This window comes from Salmo salar, chromosome ssa14 (genome assembly GCF_905237065.1).
Source record: "Salmo salar chromosome ssa14, Ssal_v3.1, whole genome shotgun sequence".
In the NCBI taxonomy this organism is placed as follows: Eukaryota; Metazoa; Chordata; class Actinopteri; order Salmoniformes; family Salmonidae; genus Salmo; species Salmo salar.
In genome coordinates this window covers 21,794,480-21,813,725 of record NC_059455.1, presented here as the reverse complement: position 1 = coordinate 21,813,725, position 19,246 = coordinate 21,794,480, and the positions used below count along the sequence as shown (strand labels likewise).

At 42.2% G+C, this 19,246-nt stretch overlaps 1 protein-coding gene across 8 annotated transcripts in view; it reads left to right on the top strand.

The window, feature by feature from the left end:
- The window catches only part of LOC106569068 (ras GTPase-activating protein nGAP), a 100,584-nt gene that overhangs the window by 36,668 nt on the left and 44,670 nt on the right, over nt 1-19,246 (top strand). For 5 of the 8 annotated variants that reach the window (XM_014140017.2, XM_014140015.2, XM_014140016.2 and 2 more), the window contains exons 2-3: nt 282-409; nt 722-845. In XM_014140017.2, coding sequence (XP_013995492.1) covers nt 282-409; nt 722-845 — 252 coding nt within the window. Of the gene's footprint in view, nt 1-281; nt 410-721; nt 846-5,934; nt 6,128-12,118; nt 12,515-19,246 lie in introns of those variants that run through there. The other 3 variants (XM_014140021.2, XM_014140022.2, XM_014140019.2) reach the window with 3 other exon arrangements.

The following is a 19,246-nucleotide window of genomic DNA, read 5'->3' as shown; positions in this document are numbered from 1 at the left end:
AATCAACAATACAGCTGTGTCTCATGATGATCTATCTTCTGTTAGGCAGCAGACTTTGATCAGTCAAAATGAGGCATAGCCCAAAAAGCAGTTCACTTCAGTATGGCATCCTATCATCACATACAAAAGGTGGTGTATAAAGTAAAGTTGAAAGGGTGAAGAGAATGTTCATTATAACCCGTTCCTTAACTTTTTAAAGTTTAGTATCTTCCTGATTTACAGTGAGATCTTCTGTGCTGCTTACTCCCTCCTGAGGTCTCTTTCTTCTCCCCTCTGTGCAGATGTGAAGGGATCACCCACACACCGCTTTTCCTGCGGCCAGTCGCCCTACTCCGAGACCAGTATGTGGGAGAGGAAGTACTGCATCCTGACTGATAGTCAGCTCATCCTGCTCAATAAGGAGGAAGAGGTGAGTAAAGTTCCTCCTAATACTACCCCCCCCCCCCCTTCTACCACCATGCACACACACCATTTCAGAGGAATGGTGTGGATAGTGAGGGGGCTGAGTCTGACATCTTAACTCTAAAAATATATCCCGTCTTCTATGTGTGCAGGAAACATTTACATTTAAAGAGAAGACCTTAATATTGTATATATGTCCCAGGCTGATCATGGTCCTAAGCTACTAGGAAAACTATTACTTATTCAGTATACGTACTATACATTTGCTGACGATGCCCTACTTAAAATGCTTCCGTTTTTTTCCCTCTGTGATTTTCAGATGCCAGGTGAGGTGGTTGATAGTCCTACAGATTCGTCAAAGGGCAGGATCCTGCGTCGGACAGTCAGTGTTCCATCAGAGGGACAGGTCCCAGAGTTCCAGGCAGAGGGCGCCTCCATTCTAGGTAAGACTGCCACAGACTGAAGAGGAGAGGAGGGAGCATATACAGGGCATTTGGAAAGTATTCAGACCCCTTCCCTTTTTCCAGATTTTGTTACGTTACAGCCTTATTCTAAAATGGATTAAATAAAAAAAAATCCTCATCAATCGACACACAATACCCCATAATGAGAAAGCGAAAACAGGTTTTTTATTTTTTTGAAATGTATAAAAAATGAATAACAGATACCTTATTTACGTAAGTATTCATACCCATTGCTATGAGACTCAGAATTGAGCTCTGGCATCATGTTTCCGTTGATCATCCTTGAGATGTTTCTACAACTTGATTGGAGTCGACCTGTGGTAAATTCAATTGATTGGAAATGATTTGGAAAGGCACACACCTGTCTATATAAGGTCCCACAGTTGACAGAGCATGTCAGAGGAAAAACCAAGCCATGAGGTTGAAGAAATTGTCCTTTGAGCTTCGAGACAGGATTGTGTCGAGGAACAGATCTGGGGAAGGGTACGAAAAAAATTCTGCAGCATTGAATGTTCCCAAGAACACAGTGGCCTCCATCATTCTTAAATGGAGTAAGTTTGGAACCACCAAGACTCTTCCTAGAGCTGGCCGCCCAGCCAAACTGAGCAATCGGTGGAGAAGGGCCTTGGTCAGGGAGGTGAACAAGACCCTGATGGTCACTCTGATAGAGCTCCAGAGTTCCTCTGTGGAGATGGGAGAACCTTCCAGAAGGACAACCATCTCTGCAGCACACCACCAATCAGGCCTTTATAGTAGAGTGGCCAGTCGGAAGCCACTCCTCAGTAAAACACACGACAGCCCGCTTAGAGTTTGCCAAAAGGCACCTAAAGGACTCTGACCATGAGAAACAAGATTCTCTGGTCTGATGAAACTAAGATTGAACTCTTTGGCCTGAATGCCATGCATCACGTCTGGAGGAAACCTGGCACCATCCCTCCAGTGAAGCATGGTTTGGGGATGTTTTTCCATCTGCAGGGACTGGGAGACTAGTCAGGATTGAGGGAAAGATGAACGGAGCAAAGTACAAAAAAATCCTTGATGAAAACCTGCTCCAGGGTGCTCAGGACCACCGACTGGGGCGAAGGTTCATCTTCCAACAGGATAGCGACCCTAAGCACACAGCCAGGACAACAGCCCTAAGCACACAGCCAAGACAAGTCTCTGAATGTCCTTGAGTGGCCCAGCCAGAGCCTGGACTTGAACCCGATCGAACATCTCTGGAGAGATCTGAAAATAGCTGTGCCGCGACGCTCAACATCCAATCTGACAGAGCTTGAGAGGATCTGTATAGTCCCTATGCCCAAGAACACTAAGGTAACCTGCCTAAATGACTACCGACACGTAGCCTGTCTATAGCCATGAAGTGCTTTGAAAGGCTGGTCATGGCTCACATCAACACCATCATCCCAGAAACCCTAGAGCCACTCCAATTTGCGTACCCCAACAGATCCACAGATAATGCAATCTCTATTGCACTCCACAGTGCCCTTTCCCACCTGGACAAAAGAAACACCTGCATGAGAATGTTTTTCTGGCTGTGTGGTGCCAGGATAACAACCTCTCCCTCAACGTGATCAAGACAAAAGAGATAATTGTGGACTACAGGAAAAGGAAGACCCAGCACGCCCCCATTCTCATCGACGGGGCTGCAGTGGAGCAGGTTGAGAGCTTCAAGTTCCTTGGTGTCCACATCACCAACAAACTAACATGGTCCAAACACACCAAGACAGTCGTGAAGAGGGCACGACAAAGTCTATTCCCCCTCAGGAGACTGAAAAGATCTGGCATGGGTCCTCAGTTCCTCAAAGTTCTACAGCTGCACCATTGAGTGCATCCTGACTGGCGGCATCACTGCCTGGTATGGCAACTGCTCAGCCTCCAACCGCAAGGCACTAAAGAGGGTAGTGCGTACGGCCCAGTACATCACTGGGGCCAAGCTTCCTGCCATCAAGGACCTCTATACCAGGCGGTGTCAGAGGAAGGCCTTAAAAGTTGTCAGAGTCTCCAGCCACCCTAGTCATAGACTGTTCTCTCTTATACTGCACGGCAAGCGGTACCGGAGCGCCAAGTCTGTGTCCAAAAGGCTTCTTAGCGGCATCTACCCCCAAGCCATGAGACTCCCGAACAGCTAATCAAATGCCTACCCAGACTATTTGCATTGACACCCCCCCCCCCCTCATTTATGCTGCTGCTACTCTCTGGTTATTATCTATGCAGAGTCACTTTAACTCTACCTACATGTTCATATTACCTCAATTACCTCGACTAACCGGTGCCCCCCTCACATTGACTCTGTACCGGTACCCCGTGTATATAGTCTCGCTATCGTTATTTTTCTGCTGCTCTAAAAAAAAAAAATACATATTTAAAAGGCCACTCTAAAATGTGCAGTTTTGTCATACAACACAATGCCACAGATGTTTTGAGGGAATGTGCAATTGGCATGCTGACTGCAGGAATGTCCACCAGCGCTGTCTCCAGAGAATTTAATGTTCATATCTCTACCAAAAGCCGCCTCCCACTTTGTTTTAGTGATTTTTGGCAGTACGTCCAACCAGTTACCTCGTGTAACCACATCAGCCCAGGACCTCCACATTCGGCTTCTTCGCCTGTGGGATCATTTGAGACCAGCCACCCAGACAGCTGATGAAACTGAGGAGTATTTCTGTCTGAAAAACGAATTCTGATTGGCTGGGCCTGACTCCCCAGTGGCTGGGCCTGGCTCCCAAGCCTGGCTCCCGCCCTCTTAGGCCCACCCATGGCTGCTCCCCTGCCCAATCCTGTGAAATCCATAGATTAGGGCCTAATAAATGTATTTCAATTGACTGATTTCCTTATTTGAACTGTAACTCAATATAATAATTGTTGCATGTTGCATTTACATTTTTGTTCAGTATAGTTACCAATCTGTTACACCAATGCACTGACTAGAATGGGAGAGGAAGACTTTGGATGCATCCCACATTTCACCTTATTTAGTGCACTACTTGGACCAGAGCCCATTTTTTTGGCCAGAGCCCTGTTCGAAGTAGTGTACTAAATAGGGAATAGATTGCCATTTTGGGATACACATTTTTGTTAGCTTTAATGAGAGGATGTGCCGCACACAATAAATTCATTATATACAGAGGCCTTCCCCCATAATTGATATATAAAAAAATGAATTAATAAATACATGTTATATGTATGCAGTTCTGTGTGAGGACTTGTGTTTTAAATGCATACAGACACATCTGAACATTACTAACTGCTGCAACAATAATTAAACTAGTCTGCAATTTTTTTTAATCTTCTCCAATGGCTCGGGACCGTAGAGAAACCTTGAAATTCTTTATCTGGATGATGGTTGATCACTATCCATGTATCCCTCGTTCGTAATACACCCTGCGACAAAGAAGCAGTCTGCAAGTATGAAGAACAATGGCACAAACGCATCTGTTGAGTGGATTAAAAACTGCCAGCAGTGCCCATTACATAACTACAGCAGAGCTTTTTAGAAAATACGACAGAGCTGCAGCAGCAAGATTAGCATCAACTGAAGTAACTTAAATCTCTTATGATGAGTATGTGGACTGCTGCTGACCTCTTCCCTGCCTGGTCAGTGAGAAACAGCTGTAAGATCTCAAAAGGAACAAAATTACAAGTTGTAATAATAACAAAATGACCGCTATGTTCAGTGTCTTGTGTCTGTTTTCATGAGGGTTTCATTTAATTTATGCCAGTTAGTGTTTGCGTTCTACTACTGCTGTCCATAGGCCGGGAAATGCTCTGTAGAGTCGGTGTCTTTGGGAATGTATCAGGGACAAAGTACCCTGTGTCCAGTCTATTGCTCCATCTCACAGGGTCTGAGTAGCATGGCTGACCCTGCTGTCTTAATGTGGGCTTTTCTCAGCCAGGGCATTCACTGGGGGAATCTGCGGGGGTACGGCCGCTGGCTGGAGGGATGCTGGGCTGGGGGTCAGTGGGAACAGGGAAGGGGTCTTTGGGCTGGTTGTTTTATGACTGCAGCTGATGGGTAGAGGAATGAGGATGAACATGGGCTTACATCCCAAATGGCACACTGTCCCCTATATGGTTAAAAGTAGTTCACTATATAGGGAATGTGGTGCCATTTGAGATGCAGCCCCTGTAACTCAGGGAGTCATCCACCCGTGAATAACCTCTTAATGTTTTCTGTCCTGCCCTCAACCAGGGGAGAGGGCCTTATTTATATGTTAATCTATACTCTTGTTTGACAAAGTGTCTGCAATACTGGGTTTTAGGCCAATACTGGGATTCTATGGACATTCAGCTATCATTTTGATTGACATGTAGAGCAAACAGAAAAAGATGAAACTTTCTGAGATGAATGCAGTCTTCCTCCTTTAATATTGTCTTTTTGTTTTCTAAATATGCTGTTGAGAGATGCACATTTTAATAGAGCTCTGGGCACATAGCCTATTTTGCTGTTTAGATTTATTCTACTAGGGAAATAATGACTTTGCCACCATGTTGTTATATTCCTCCACCATTGGCATTTTTTAGATGACCAGTTTTTGTGACATATGACACTGACTGGCATTTTTAGAGGGAAATCAGTGACATTTTTGGTACTTCTTGTCAACCACACCAAATCATTTACAAGTCATAAATCTCAGTGCATTGGGCGCATTCGTCCCCTCCGAGGTGTGTATACAACAACAGTATTTGAATTCAACTATTTCACTGACTTTTCCTGTACTCCACCTGTAACCTTGTAGTAAGAGGGTTAATACAATACAGGTCGCTTGGTCAGCTGAAACCTGAGGTTGCTGCATCGATGAGATGACTGATATGTGAAGGTTATGATATGCGTGTGACGAGGACAGCTTTATACTCTTGAATGGAGGAATTTTGACTTGACATTTCTGCAGGGCAACACACGTATTGACATCAATTTGTACAATCAACCGTAAATAATTGCCTTATCATTTGCCGCACACCCCCTTTTTACTGAGGCGACTGAGGGGCAGAGGCTTCGCTCTGACGGGTATGTTTGACGATGCGTCTTGAGTACGCATGTGGAAGGGCTGCTATTGTATTGTTCATTTCAAAAGAGAAGAGAGGGGGTGTGTGGGTTTGACCGGCTTGGGCGCAGGCTTTTCTGCATTCCTGCGTGTCTTGAAAGGAGTCAAAATAACAGCCAAGACGAGATAGTAAGCGAGCACCAGGATCTTGTAAAATTGCTTGGTATTTTCAGCAAAATGTGATTTCTGGATTGTAAACTATGGAATACATATGGGGTAAGTTCAAGTCGTTTTAATTAATATTTTTTACTTGCCAAACAATTCTAGAATTCAAAGAGAAATTCTGTGAGAACTCTTGGGTTGCTACTCAGGAGGACCATCTGTACTGTAGAGTTTGTGCAAAAATAACCTTTCCAAGCGCAACCTGTTACTTTTTGCCACTCGAAACAATTGAATTTGTTTGGATGTTCCATCAATTTGTCTAGTCTTTGGTCAGAAACATTTAGGCTATGCCTATGTTATATCCTTGTTGTAAGATACAATGTAACATAATTTGGCTATCTGTAAAAACGCTGTTACTTTTAGCATGTTGACAAGCATGTGAAATTGGGGTCACGTAATCACTCAAATTATTTCATATCTATTCTCCAAGGTTATCGTTATCTGCCATCCATAACTTGAACATAATAAACAATGGTTACTGTCATCTAGTCGGGAACGTATGTGAATACATTTTTCCGGTTCCTTGCACTTCACTGCAGATATAGTTAGCCAAAATGTTGAACACTGTCTGGGTTTGACCACAGCTGTCCTTAGGTCGTTGCTTTTCCACAGGTATGTCTGGAGAATGGAGATTATCATTGTTATTTCTACAGTATTCGGAGGCAATCTCATTACTTCACTTGGTTTGTCAATCAAAAGGTTGTTTATGATCGTTATGAAATATATTTGCCAAATAGCACTTATTACAGGCTATAGCATCTGTCAACTCTGTCACAACTCTTTTACTTACATTCTCTCCTTGGGGAAAACACTTCTCTGTATTTACATTTCTGTTGATTACTCTGCTCACAGCCAATGTTTACTGTATTTTGTTGCCAGAGTTGGGCATTTCTAATTTGCACATTTATGATGACTGCGTACACATTTTTTGAAGAAAATGTCATTACAGAGAAGTGTCGGTACCTGCCACAAAGCATTCATGTGAAAATGGACAGGGCATGGAAACGGTTATGTAACAGTGGATAAAGTCAAGAGCATTGCATTGTTACCTGGACATATAACTGGTTCCATGAGTTGATAGGAATTCCTTGTATAGTTGTAATACAGTTGGACAATGGATACATTGCATTGCGTCATTCAGAACAAGTGGCAGTGTCAATGGTTTCCGATGAGGATGATTTCATGGCATACAGTGAGGGAAAAAAGTATTTGATCCCCTGCTGATTTTGTACGTTTGCCCACTGACAAAGAAATGATCAGTCTATAATTTTAATGGTAGGTTTATTTGAACAGTGAGAGACAGAATAACAACAAAAAAATCTAGAAAACCGCATGTCAGAAATGTTATAAAATGATTTGCATTTACCAGTTGTATGTCCAGGTAACAAAGCCATGCTCTTGACTTTATCCACTGTTACATAACCGTTTCCATGCCCTGTCCATTTTCACATGAATGCTTTGTGGCAGGTACCGACACTTCTCTGTAATGACATTTTCTTCAAAAAATGTGTACGCAGTCATCATAAATGTGCAAATTAGAAATGCCCAACTCTGGCAACAAAATACAGTAAACATTGGCTGTGAGCAGAGTAATCAACAGAAATGTAAATACTTTTTTCCCTCACTGTACATGTTGGGACATGTTTTGTGAAACTTCCCTTATCTGATTACATTAATTCTAGATACAGTGCATGAAGACACCGGTGATGCTGTAACACAAAGAAGTTGCCAACAGTGGCTCATAACTGTATTTTTTTCCCCCTGTCTATACCTTACTTGAGGCATTCAGTGTTTTGTATAGAGCAGGGGTTTTCAACATTTCCTTGACCAGGGAACCCCTCCCAGGCAAACTGGTGACCCAGGGACCCCCCACCATACACTATATATACAAAAGTATGTGGACACACCTTCAAATTAGTAGATTTGTCTATTTCAGCCACACCCATTGCTGACAGGTGTATAAAACCAAGCACACCGCCATGCAATCTCCATAGACAAACATTTGGCAGTAGAATGGCCTTACTGAAGACCTCCGTTACGTTCAATGTGGCACCGTCATAGAATGGCACCTTTCCAACTAGTCAGTTCTTCAAATTTCTTCCCCGCTAGAGCTGCCCCGGTCAACTGTAAGTGCTATTATTGTGAAGTGGAAACGTCTAGGAGCAACAACGGCTCATCCGTGAAGTGGTAGGCCACACAAGCGCGTAGCACATAAAAATAATCTGTCCTCGGTTGCAACACACTACGAAGTTCCAAACTGCCTCTGAAAGCAACGTCAGCACAAGAACTGTTCTTCGGAAACTTCATGGGTTTCCTTGGCCGACCAGCCACACACAAGCCTAAGATCAACATGCGCAATGCAAAGCGTCAGCTGGAGTGGTGTAAAGCTCGCCGCCATTGGACTCTGGAGCAGTGGAAACGCATTCTCTGGAGTGATGAATCACACTTCACCATCTGGCAGTCTGACGGACGAATCTGGGTTTGGCGGACGCCAGGAGAACGCTACCTGCCCCAATGCATAGTGCCAACTGTAAAGTTTGGTGGAGGAGGAATAATGATCTGGGGCTGTTTTCATGGTTCGGGCTAGCCCCATTAGTTCCTTAGTTCCAGTGGAGGGAAATGTTAATGCTACAGCATACAGTTACATTCTAGACGATTCTGTGCTTCCAACTTTGTGGCAACAATTTGGGGAAGGCCCTTTCCTGTTTCAGCATGACAAATGCCCCCGTGCACAAAGTGAGGTCTATACAGGTTTGACGATATCCGGGTGGAAGAACTTGACCGGCCTGCACAGAGCCCTGACCTCAACCCCATTGAACACCTTCGGGATGAATTGGAATGCTGACTGCGAGCCAGGCCTAATTGCCCAACATCAGTGCCCGACCTCACTAATGCACTTGTGGCTGAATGGAATAAAGTCCCCACAGCAATGTTCCGACATCTAGTGGAAAGTCTTCCCAGAAGAGTGGAGGCTGTTATAGCAGAAAAGGGGGGACCAACTCCATATTAATGCCCATGATTTTGGAATGAGATGTTCGAGCATGTGTCCACATACTTTTGGTCATATAGTAGACGTTAGCAAAATACTTCCTGTCTTATCAGGTGAATGATAATAGCAAGGAGAAATAATCAACGTTTTAAAATGAATAGATTTGGTAGATCGTTTTTCATTCTTTTGACCTCCCCACAATATAATTGGACGAGGAAGTGTAAACTGTGCTATTAGCTAGAAAGGTAACTCCAAAACATTTTTGCTATGTGCAGCTTTTTAGCTGGTTAAACAAAGGTGAGCCATGTGTTGGCAAAAATTAATGTTCAAGTCAAGAAAGCTTACCAGCAGCCAGCGGCACTTGCCGCATTCGTAGCCTATTCGCGCATGCTTTTTCAAAACCTATGTCAGATGCTCAATATTAGGAGTTGAGAAATAAAGTTGACATCATTAGAAAGAAAATATTATCTTATCTACTGTAGGTATGTCATAACAAATAATTGTATTCTGTTGCTTGCGCTCTTCATAAATACATTCAAATAAAGAAATAAATTGCAGACCCCTTGCAGTACCCCCAGTTAAATAGCCCTGGTATAGAGCCCTTCACACTTTTATTTGTTCGTAGGTTTTGCTTGTCATAAGGCAAACATTGTTTCGCCACGTGCCCCTGTGCTGACCTTACAGTGCAGGTGTGTCTGTTCTGGTTCATGATTGGACAGTGAATGGAACAGAGTGTATTTCACATTCCACACATTCTTCACACAGTTGCCGTGTGCATCACGCCTTACCATTGATATGCCTTCACTTCACAAAATATACACTCGTTCCCACACCACCATGTTGCTTGTGTAACACGTTTCTATGTACCAACTGTGTTTTTCCCCCTTGTTGTGACATCTGTGGACAACCAGCACTGAGTTTGCAAGTTTTATGTATTAAGAAATGCATTTCTATGAAGGCTGCCCCTATAATCCTTTCTAAAATAACCCTAAAGCTGCTGTTCTGTAGTAGATCCTCAACTCCACTTAATCTGTTTTCATCACCCAAATCATTCAGATTTTTCTTTCTTTCAGCATCATCCAAATGATATCACGAATGGACATGTATCATGCTCTATCTATAAATTGTTACAGTGGCATTCTATCAAATGATGTATCAATTTCTTCTTCGCTGACTGGCTGTCAGTGTTTGCCAATCCAGCCTTTATCTAGCACAGTATGTCAAGGTCACCACTCAGGGCTGTATACAGGAGCTAGTGATGAGGCAAGCAGTTGTCAGGCAGTCTGGTGGGGCCCGTCCTGCAGACAACATGGTCCAGTTTCAAATGGCACCCTATTTATTCCCTAAATAGTGCACTACTTTTGACCAGGGCCCATCAAAGTAATGCACTATATAGGGAATATGTTACCATTTGAGACACCTGCTGCATCCGTTCCAGAAAATCCAGTTAAACAATTGATCCGGTGCAGGCCTTCCTGAAATCGATATCGTGTTAAAAGATAAGCGCAGGGTTAAAATGCATTGCCTGCCATGTGGGGAAATTAGGCCATCGCTGTAATTAGAAGTGATGCTTGCTGGGAGATTCCTACCAGAACCGTCTTTATACCAGGTAGCTGCTAGCCTAATCATCTGGGCCCGTATTCATAAAGCATCTCAGAGTAGGAGTGGGGATCTAGGATCAGGTCCATTCATTAGCCTATAATCTAAAAGGCAAAAGTGAGCTTAGATCCTCCTTGTTAGCATGTACAATAGCTGATATGGTAGGCTATTTGTATGCTGTTTCTCCTTCAAGGTACTCCATTATTTCCAAAAATAAGGGGTTAAGATATCACAATGTAGCATGCATGCTATTGATCATCATATGGTTTCAATAGATCACAATTAATTTGATGCAACTTGATGAAAACATCCTTGTTTGTGGGCTCCATTGGCCACTCACCACTTCATTGTGCTTGCGATATCTGATATGAAGTGTGGATGGTGATCATCAATAATTCATATTTAGAAGTACTTGGGGGTGTTATTAAACTTAGCCCAACCCTAAGTTCTTGATTAACTCACAACGCCCACACCATTGCTGCTACTGCACGATAAGGACTATAGAAATCATATTCCCTGAGGATAATTCTGCAGTTTAAGTAACTTTCAGTGTTGTGTCACATGCTGCACAATGGTCATCAATGTAGCAAAATTATGCAGACGAATATGCACTAAACCTCTGAGGTAGAGGACAAGGCACTGCTGCACTGTTCAAATACTGTTACCGGGGATTGCTGATCCACAAATCTGTATTGAGTTCATTGTTGTTTTTCCTAGGTGTCTCTCCCAACAACTGCATATTTCTTACCACTGAGTTTTTGGACTAATGAGGGATAGTTCAAAGAACAGCTTTTTAGCAAGGGTCTGGAGTTTTATCTGTGTGGATTGCTGCATAGTAACTTTGTAAATTAACACGAACTCAGTCTTTGTCATCTTTTTGTGTATAAGGAGAAATCTGGCTGGATCTTGCAGTTAGCCCTAAATAGTGTATATTTCTCATTTTCTGATTCACTAGCTTGTGGCAAATCTTCCAATTTTGGAAATTGCCATTTCCGACTGACGTTAAGGATTGTCTTGTAAAAAAAATCTCCCCCCTCCCCCCACCCTTGTCCCTTACTCCCCCCCACCCTTGTCTCTCTCTCTCCCCCGCACCCCCTGTCCCTCTCTACCCCCTACCCCTGTCCCTCACACACAACGATGAGAAAGCCCCCAGGGTTGTTTACTACATCCGTCGAATAAGGCTGCAAGTTATTTTGTAATTAGCCTTAAAGCGTGGCTCTAGATTTGTCCTGTATGTCCTGTGGTTCCAGCAGTGAGGCTGCATTTCAGCTGCAGTAGCAGTCCAGCAGATGCTCCAGTACACAGAGAGAGGGAGGGGGGGAGGGAGCGCAACTGAAGAGGGAAGTACTTGCAGTACTGTTCTGTTCTGTTGAGAGGAACGGTGGAGTGCAGTTACAGCAATTGATTGAATAAATGCGGTAAAATCTCTTCCGCTGCTGGCATGCCAAAAAGGAGTCTGATGAAGTGAAGGTTAGAATTGCTGCCAAGAGGAGAGAGTGAGTGTGATAGGGAAAGAAGAAGAAGAGGGAGGTAGATAGCAGAGGGAGACTCCAAGAGAGAAGGGGAGCGAGAGGGAGACCAGGAGAAGCATGGAGTGCTATTTCAGGGAGAAATAGGTGGGATGCCAGACTGCAGGAACAAAACTAGTTCATTAAGAAAACTGAGATCCTTGGATGATCTTGAAAGAAATCTGAGATCAATGGGATGGCTTCATAGTACTGTAGAAGATGAACAGTTAAAAGGGAAATGACTTCGCCTCGTTAGCTGATGGTGATGTTCTGTGTTTAGCCAATCGGATGCTGGCTAACCCTGTCCATCTCCTCCTCAGATGATGGGGAACAGCTGTGACCGAGGTACTGACTCACTCTCCCGTCTTTTTTCTATAGACTCTATTGTTTGAAATTAAGTTGATTATTCATGCTTAATTCTCATATGCGCAGAGCATCATCGTTAAAAAGCTGTTATGTTCGGTTCTGAAGTTTGTCTGTTTATTTTCATTTAGGGTCTGTACTGTATACATGCAACGCTCCATATGATGGGTTTGCTACCATCTTTCACGAACACTGAACTGAAGATGTGCGTAAATTTGATCATCTTTACTTTGTGCTGTTTGTCAATGTCCGTAGTTTTATTAAGTAGTAAGGGTGTGCATTAAGTTTGATTGGTGTCTCTCTTCCCTAGCCAGAGATCTCAGTCTCCTCTGAATCAGAGTAAGTGGAGTTGAGCGTCTGAAATCCCGCTCACAGGGTGGTGCGCAAGGCGCTCAATGTCCTTCCCTACCGCTAAAACATGCTCCTTGCTCAAAGGGAAAAAACCCTCAAAATTCCCTCCATTCATCCTTTTGTTTAAAATCACAATTTAACCAACACCCATCGATTTGAGACTACATGGACCTACCATTTGATTTGAAGTATGGAAACCAAACCATATGATTTTAATGAAAATTATTTTAATAAACAACATGAAAATGTGACTGTAAGAAGCGGTCATCATTTAAATAGGCTACATATTAATCTGTATATAAACACTAAATAGGTCAGGAGCCAAAATGGGTAGTCTAAGAAGGAACAAACATTTTATTATTTAGACTATATCATTAGCCTATTATTTCAATTATTTCAAGGCTATAGCCTACAAATAAATTCATTGTGAAGCATTTGCAAGTGTGACACAATAGGCTGGCAGGAACATTAAGCGCTCAACATTTAAACAACATTTTGTCTTATTCAATCGTTCATTCACTCACTCTTCTAGAATGTAGGGACAAACAGGGCAATTTAAGAGGGTGTTATGAAATGAATGTAAATTACATTAACTCTAAACATGCTAAATTCTCAGAGAAAATCATCTAACTTTTTAACCATAAATGGTAGAAACATGGGGTTTAGAATATTGTTTTTTTCTCTCTATTGAATGAACATATTTGTATAAACCATTAATTAATTAATCATTTTATGGGTGAACACCCTACTTGTTAGGCTTTTGAATGAACTTTTAGAAGTTTGGCCAGAGTCTCTGGATTCAGGCTCATGCGATGGTGCCTGCAGAGGCCAGCAGTGGAGAATACACTCTGCAGAACCACTGGGGATGCTAAACACCCTTTGGGCCACTTTTGCCAGGCGTGGGAAGGGATACAGAGTTGTCTTTCCAAAAGGTGATAACATCCTCGTCTGCGTTGCTTCTCACGGCCGTTAGGTACTCCTCTACCTCTTCTTTCTTGTCTATAGAGGACAGCTGCTGCTGAATGAAGTAGAAGCTGAACATGCAAGGTCTTTTGGGCACTTTGTTTTGCTAAGGGGCAGGGTTAGGTACTGCTGGTGCTACTGGTATGGCAGATGCACCTGCCAGAGGAGCGTTGATAGCCTCAGTTTCCTTCACAAGGAGGTCTCATCTCTCCAAGAGATTACGCACCAGTTCATCCCTTATCACCCACTAACTTTTAAACCTGGGGTCCAGGACAGCGGCTAGACAAGATGTTTATCATTCTAGTACCGCCTGTACCGAGTGGAAACGTTATCTGATGGTGTTCCTGCAAAAGCAGCAATGTCTATGGACAGATACAGTAGTCAACAGTGTATTTATTTCAGACACAGCAGAGAGAATCATGCCCAGGGTCCCCAACCCTTTCTGAGGTCAGCTAGTGGTGTCAGAACCTCCGCCAGGACCTGTAGGTGACGTACCTTGTTTAAGGTGAGTTTTGCATCATCGGCGGTAGACTTCAGTTTGTTTTGCCACAAGGGGTGTCTTTCGAACATCGTCAACACAGATTCAATCATGCATAATTGGATGTTCCATCTTGTCATGCAGCCTGTTGTGGGACGTACTCCCAATCTGTCCCTTTCCTCTGTGTTCAATGTACACTTCCTAATGCTTTTCACAAGTTTCCCCACTTTCTGGATCTGTCCACTAACCCCATCATCTATGTTAAAGGAATCCTTCATTGCGAACTGAAGCATGTGAATTTGGCACTGTAAATGGAGATTTGACTTTGAAGTACTGGTTTACCATCATGTCCACGTTGTTGGCTATATGGTCAGTTTGGAACTGAGAGCCCAGGTGGCACGCCCTCCTCTGTGTCGGATGCCTCATCTTTCTCCTGTCCATCATCATTGATCTCCTCAAAACCAGGTAAGTTGAAGGCCTTGACCATGTTGCTTGCGCTGTCAGTCACCACTTGCAGGATGTTCACCTGTCGCTGCACGTTCCAGTTCCTCAGGACACTTTCATATTTCTGGTAAATGGCCTTTGATGTGTGGTGTCGTTGAGCTGCGAGCACATACAACAACACTGTGTGGCATTTATATTTTCCTTCAATGAAAGTGGCGACAATCCCCAGTAAACTGTCCCCTTCTGCTAATCCAAATGTCCATTGACACAACGAAACCATCACCTAGTTGCAATAGGTCTCTCAGCTTGGCTTCCATTTCTTTGAGGGCATGAGGCATGAGGATGTCTCGGACCGTACTATAAGCAAAGCCGTGTGTAGCCTGGTTGTGCTGCACTTGAAAAGTACCACATCCCTTCCCGTTCTCCCTTTTTGTTACGGGCTCATAGTCCAAGTGAACAATTTCAAAGAAAGCCTCATCGAATTGCCTCTTTTTCTCCTGCGACACTGCTGGGACTTTACGGGCAGAAAAGTCATCTTGGAATGTGTCTTTCTCCTGCAAGATGCGTTGCTGCAGCGTCTCGTTTTCTATAAATACAAATGAAAGCTTAATTAGCCTAATGATAGCCTACCTTAAATTGGCACCACAATAAGCCAAGACACACAAAGTAACGGATATACGCCTAATCAGACATGTAGCCTACATTTTTATATACTCCTCAATCGGCGTGATAATAAATTGAAATTACTTTAATTGTCATGTGAATGAATTTTTATTGTCATATGGAAAACATGAATTAGGGCTGGGTGACATCGCCTAAAAATCTGCTTTTTTAAAATATTTGTATGTATGGGTGTGGGTTGTATGGGTTCTATTTTTTTTTACATTTTATTTATAAATCTCTAAATAAACGTTGTACAATTTAAATGTCAAATACAATGCATTTCAAACAGTCAGTAATAATGTAATGAATTCGGCGTGTGTGAAATTAGGCTAAATATAAGCCCCACTCATAATGTTATTATTATTTGCAATAATCACTGATCTGGGTTTCAAGTCCGTCTATGAAAATGCAATTTTTGTTAAATGTTACCAGAACCATGCATAATGCACATTCACTAATAATGACAAAGTTTTTGTAGCAGGCATTATAGAAAATTAACACAGGTCTCATAAACAATTCCTCAAGCACAAGCCCACATGCTAGTGAGTAGCCAGCCAGCTAATTTTTATATTTCAAGTTTAGCCAACTTGGATCTATTTTCTAGCCAACAAGGCAGAACAGTTGAAATGTTATGAACACTCCCTTCTGTCCGTCTCCAACTGTATGAACAGTATGCTAGCCTGTCCACTTTGTTCAGATGTTGAAATCAAAATAAGAACAATTTGCCAATTCCTTATATAATTGTGTTTTTATGCTTATTGTACTGCACACCATTTGAGGAGTTGAGACATAAAAAGGGTATCGTTAGAAAGGTTAACTTCAACTCTTTTACAGTAAAATAATGTCTCAAAGTCCTTATGACCGATTCTTTTGGACCAAACCTTAAATGCAGTTGAAAACATGTAAACAAGCAGACATCAACGCTCATAAGAAAAAAGATTATTGCATTTGGAATATGCAAAAACATTAATTCAAATGAATTTGATATATAGCCTAGCCGTAACATGAATTATGATAGCCTTTCAATTATTCCAATATTAATAATAAACAAGGCTAAAATCATGAAACAAAACATGTATTTTTTCTATAGGTAGGCCTAAAGGTTTTTAGGCAAAATAACTACCAAAACGGAAAGCTCCTTGAAAGAGGTAATGTGTCAGGCCTATTGGGCCAAAATCAATGATAGCCTATTGTATAGATAATAAAATGAACTCAACTTTTAAGAGGTTGGATTTTTTTGTTTATATATACTTTTCTACAATGACACACTTAGCTAGCTACCAACCTCGTTCCTTTCTGTTGGCATGTGTACATAGTACATTTGCACGGGTGTTTTATCAGTTTCTTTATGAAAATATTTAGCAAACTCCATGACTGTAGCTAAAGCAAGGGGCTATAGTAGCACACAAGTACAGTACCAGTCAAAAGTTTGGACACCTACTCATATTTTTACTATTTTCTACATTGTAGAATCATAGTGAAGACATCAAAACTATGAAATGACACATATGGAATCATGTAGTAACCAAAAAAGTGGCATTCTCTCAACCAGCTTCATGATGTAGTCACCTGGAATGCATTTCAATTAACAGGTGTGGCTTGTTAAAAGTTAATTTGTGGAATTTCTTTCCTTCTTAATGTGTTTGAGCCAATCAGTTGTGTTGTGACAAAGTAGGGGTGATATACAGAAGATAGACCTTTTTGGTAAAAGACCAAGTCCATATTATGGCAAGAACCGTTGAAATAAGCAAAGAGAAACGACAGTCCATCATTACTTTAAGACATGAAGGTCAGTCAATCCTGAAAATGTCAAGAACTTTGAAAGTTTCTTCAAGTGCAGTCGCAAAAACCATCAATGATGAAACTGGTTCTGGTTCTCAATGATGAAACTGGTTCTCATGAGGACCGCCACAGGAAAGGAGTTACCTCTGCTGCAGAGGAATAATTCATTAAAGTTACCAGCCTCAGAAATTGCAGCCCAAATAAATGCTTCACAGAGTTCAAGTAACAGCTGTTCAGAGGAGACTGTGTGAATCAGGTCTTCATGGTCAAATTGCTGTGAAGAAACCACTAGTAAAGGACGCCAATAAGAAGAAAAGACTTGCTTGGGCAAAGAAACACGAGCAATGTACATTAGACCTGTGGAAATCTGTCCTTTAGTCTAATGAGTCCAAAATTTAGATTTTTGGTTCCAACCGCAATGTCTTTATGAGACGCAGAGTAGGTGAATGGATGATCTCCTCATGTGTGGTTCCCACAATGAAGCATGGAGGAGGAGGTGTGATGGTGCTTTGCTGGTGACACTGTCAGTGATTTATTTAAAATTCAAGGCACACTTAACCAGCATGGCTACCACAGCATTCTGTAGGGATACGCCATCCCATCGTGTTTGCGCTTAGTCCCACTATCATTTGTTTTTCAACAGGACAATGACCCAAAACACACCTCCCAGGCTGTGTAAGGGCAATTTTACAAAGAATAACAGTGATGGAGTGCTGCATCAGATGACCTGGCCTCCACAATCACCCGACCTCAACCCAATTGAGATGGTTTGGGATGAGTTGGAATGCAGAGTAAAGGAAAAGCAGCCAACAAGTGCTCAGCATATGTGGGAACTCATTCAAGACTGTTGGAAATGCATTCCAGGTGAAGCTGGTTGTGAGAATGCCAAGAGTGTGCAAAACTGTCATCAAGGCAAAGGGTGGCTACTTTGAAGAATCTCAAAGATGATAAAATATATTTTGATTTGCTTAACACTGTTTTGGTTACTACATGATTCCATATGTGTTATTTCATAGTTTTGATGTCTTCACTATTATTCTACAACGTAGAAAATAGTAAAAATAAAGAAAAACCCTTGAATGACTAGGTGTGTCCAAGCTTTTGACTGGTACTGTAGCTTACAAATAAATGCATGCTATGCATGCTGGGCTCTGAATTATGATGCATGCAATAGACCAACTGGGCTACTGCCAGGGGTGCCAAGAGGACAGTGTCTGAGGAAGAACTTGATATAGCACTTTGCAAAGTAGCCTTTTTAATAGCTGACTGCTGCAAGCTGTGTCTCACAACCTTTCTGAAATGTGGGATCGGTCGCCGTATGTGGTGTTGCTCTAGCCTAGACGTTCTCAGTTCATTATCTTGTCCGGTAAAACTTGTTTTCTTTACAGAGCATTAAATGGTTCTGGCTTCTTCTTTCACAGCACAGGCTGCATTCATGTCGCACAGGGCTTATCCTCAAGGGGCTAAATTTAGCTTCCAATCAATAGCTCCCTGGATATCGGCCAGCGATCTCAATGTGACGGATAGTTTGGGACTTCTGTATTTGGAAGACGTGGCTTTCTTTGCTCTGTGCAGCATTGGTAAGGCAGACGGTAGTCTGGTATACAGCTGCAGCAGCAGAACTGGCTGTGGAAGTCTAGGAATGTGTTCTAAATGGCCCTGTATTCCCTATATGGTGCATTGCTTTTGACCAGGACATTGGTCAAAAGTAGTGCACTATATAAGTTGGGTAGGAAACTACACTTTACAAAAATATAGATTAGGACCTAATGAATTTATTTCAATTGACCGATTTCCTCATATGAATTGTAACATAGTATTAGTCAATGAATTTGTTGCGTTTATATTTTTGTTCAAATATAGATTCAGCCATGGGTCTAATATTTGGCGAAACGGATGGTCGGGGGGCCAGAACATAATTATAATTTGGGCACTGCAAATTGACCACAACTAAGCACAAAAAGAGATTTGTATTTGAAAATATAAATTTCATACATTGATTACACACTGTTACAAAGTGGGATTGAAATATA